This window comes from Apis dorsata, unplaced genomic scaffold, assembly GCF_000469605.1.
Source record: "Apis dorsata unplaced genomic scaffold, Apis dorsata 1.3 scaffold_949, whole genome shotgun sequence".
NCBI classification, from domain to species: Eukaryota; Metazoa; Arthropoda; class Insecta; order Hymenoptera; family Apidae; genus Apis; species Apis dorsata.
Genome location: NW_006264058.1, coordinates 145,120 through 147,128, shown reverse-complemented (window position 1 = coordinate 147,128; position 2,009 = coordinate 145,120). Strand labels below are relative to the sequence as shown.

At 21.2% G+C, this 2,009-nt stretch overlaps 1 protein-coding gene across 1 annotated transcript in view; it reads left to right on the top strand.

Annotated features, from left to right (window-relative positions):
• The first annotated feature begins 1,288 nt into the window (after positions 1 to 1,288).
• The window catches only part of LOC102677078 (venom acid phosphatase Acph-1-like), a 3,551-nt gene continuing 2,830 nt past the window's right edge, over positions 1,289 to 2,009 (top strand). The window contains exon 1 of the mRNA XM_006623819.2: positions 1,289 to 1,552. Within this exon, the coding sequence (XP_006623882.1) occupies positions 1,442 to 1,552 (111 nt within the window). The 5' untranslated portion in view covers positions 1,289 to 1,441. The remainder of the gene's footprint in view (positions 1,553 to 2,009) is intronic.

Sequence of the window (2,009 nt, the reverse complement as noted above, 5' to 3'; positions counted from 1 at the left end):
TTCTCAACGAAAACTCTTCTTGAAAATGATTGGACGTAAACTTTAAGATGTGAAAAAACACATTTCATCAAGGTTAAGTAAAGAGAAAAAGAGATATTTGCTCTAGAAAATCTAGTATTATCTAATATTTTTTGCAGAAAAATAATTGTTAAAATTGCCAATCAGATGTCGCGATTTCTCAACGAAAACTCTTCTTGAAAATGATTGGACGTAAACTTTAAGATGTGAAAAAACACATCTCATCAAGGTTAAGTAAAGAAAAAGAAAGATATTTGTTTTAGAAAATCTAGTATTGTCTAATATCTTTAAGAATTAGCATATTTTAATTAAGCATAATTATTAATTTCACAATTTTGTAAAATGTCGACATATGAATTTTCATTTTCCCATTTATCTTTTGATTTTCGTATTTTTTAAACGAATATAACATAGATATAACTAATATTAGAAATATTTATCTTGTCGTTGATAATTTATTTTTAACTACTTTTTTAAACGCTCGAGCATGCTCGATTTCTTAATCCATATTCTTAAGCCAATTTAAACCTTATATCAAGAATAGATTAAAAATTTAATTGAAAATTCATCTTGCTTAAAGGTGGATAAATAAAGTATAAATAGGATTGATAAAAAGAAATTATTATTTTAATTATTTTATTATTATTTTTAATATTTTTATTATTATTTTAATTGCTTTTCATTGCTTATGAACTTTCCAATGTTGAAATATTACACTAATGAAAAAACTATAAATTTCTTGAATATAATATCAAAAATAATTCCAGCGAAATGTATAAATACCATCTGCTGTTGTAAATACTTGAGACGATAATGATTTAATATTATCAATCAATAATTGATTTTTATGAGATTTTTCTTTTTTTTTTTTTACATATTAAAAATAAAAATTCACAGACTCGATATATCTCGAAAGAAAGACAAAAAGAAAATGTGATAGAACATTATTATATTTATTAAAAAAAATAAGAAATACATATTATAGATAATTAATAGTTACTACTACTAGATTATAAAATTATTTGTTCGTTATATCATTTGTTTAATTTATCGAATCTTTCTCTTTAAATGAATTATTACTTATATCAAGATATGGAAACATTTTAATCTTGATATTTATATATACATATATATGTATATACAATATATATATATATACATATATATTTTGATATTAATTTATCTTCGTCCGATTTATCTTCCCCTTTTTCTTTCGCTTATTCGAATTATTATCTTTATAATGAATTATAAATATCATTGCATTCGTTAAAATAAATAGTGCTTCTCGTTCAGGTGAGAAGTAAGCACTTTTTCTATAAAAAAAAAAAAAAAAATAATTTTTTTTTCTATTAATTTTTTCTATTAATTTTATGACATTGATTTAAATGTTATTATTTTAAAAATTTTAATATTAACGCGAAAAATGGCTGATAAAGAAAGATATTTGCAAATAATTTTAATTTTAAATCTATTGTTACAATTTTGTTCCTCGACAAATGACAACGATAAATACACATTGGAATCTGTGCACGTTGTAAGTATATTTGTATCATTTCATAAAATAGTTAAATTAGTGCATCTAGTTTTGACTCAAATTTGATTGAACAATTTTTAGAAATTTATTAAAAAAAAAATTGATTATATTCGATTAAAATAATCTTAACGTTATTAGAAATTATGCTTTTCAAAATGTAGATAATGTTTTCACTTTTTAAACATATTTATCTTCAAATGTTTCTTGTAAAAAAAATCAATTATTTAAAGTGTTTCTCACAAAATTATTTTATGACATGTGTTTTTTTATATTTTTGATAACGAATCTATTCTATCTATCGCGTTTATATCCTATCTTATATATTCAATCGCTAAAATATTAAAGTAATTTCATTTTCCACAATGATAAATCTTCATATTTCATCGCATTCCTAAATAATCGTAAGTAATCATCGTATATAAGCGATCCGTGAATGATTTTATTATTATTAGACAAT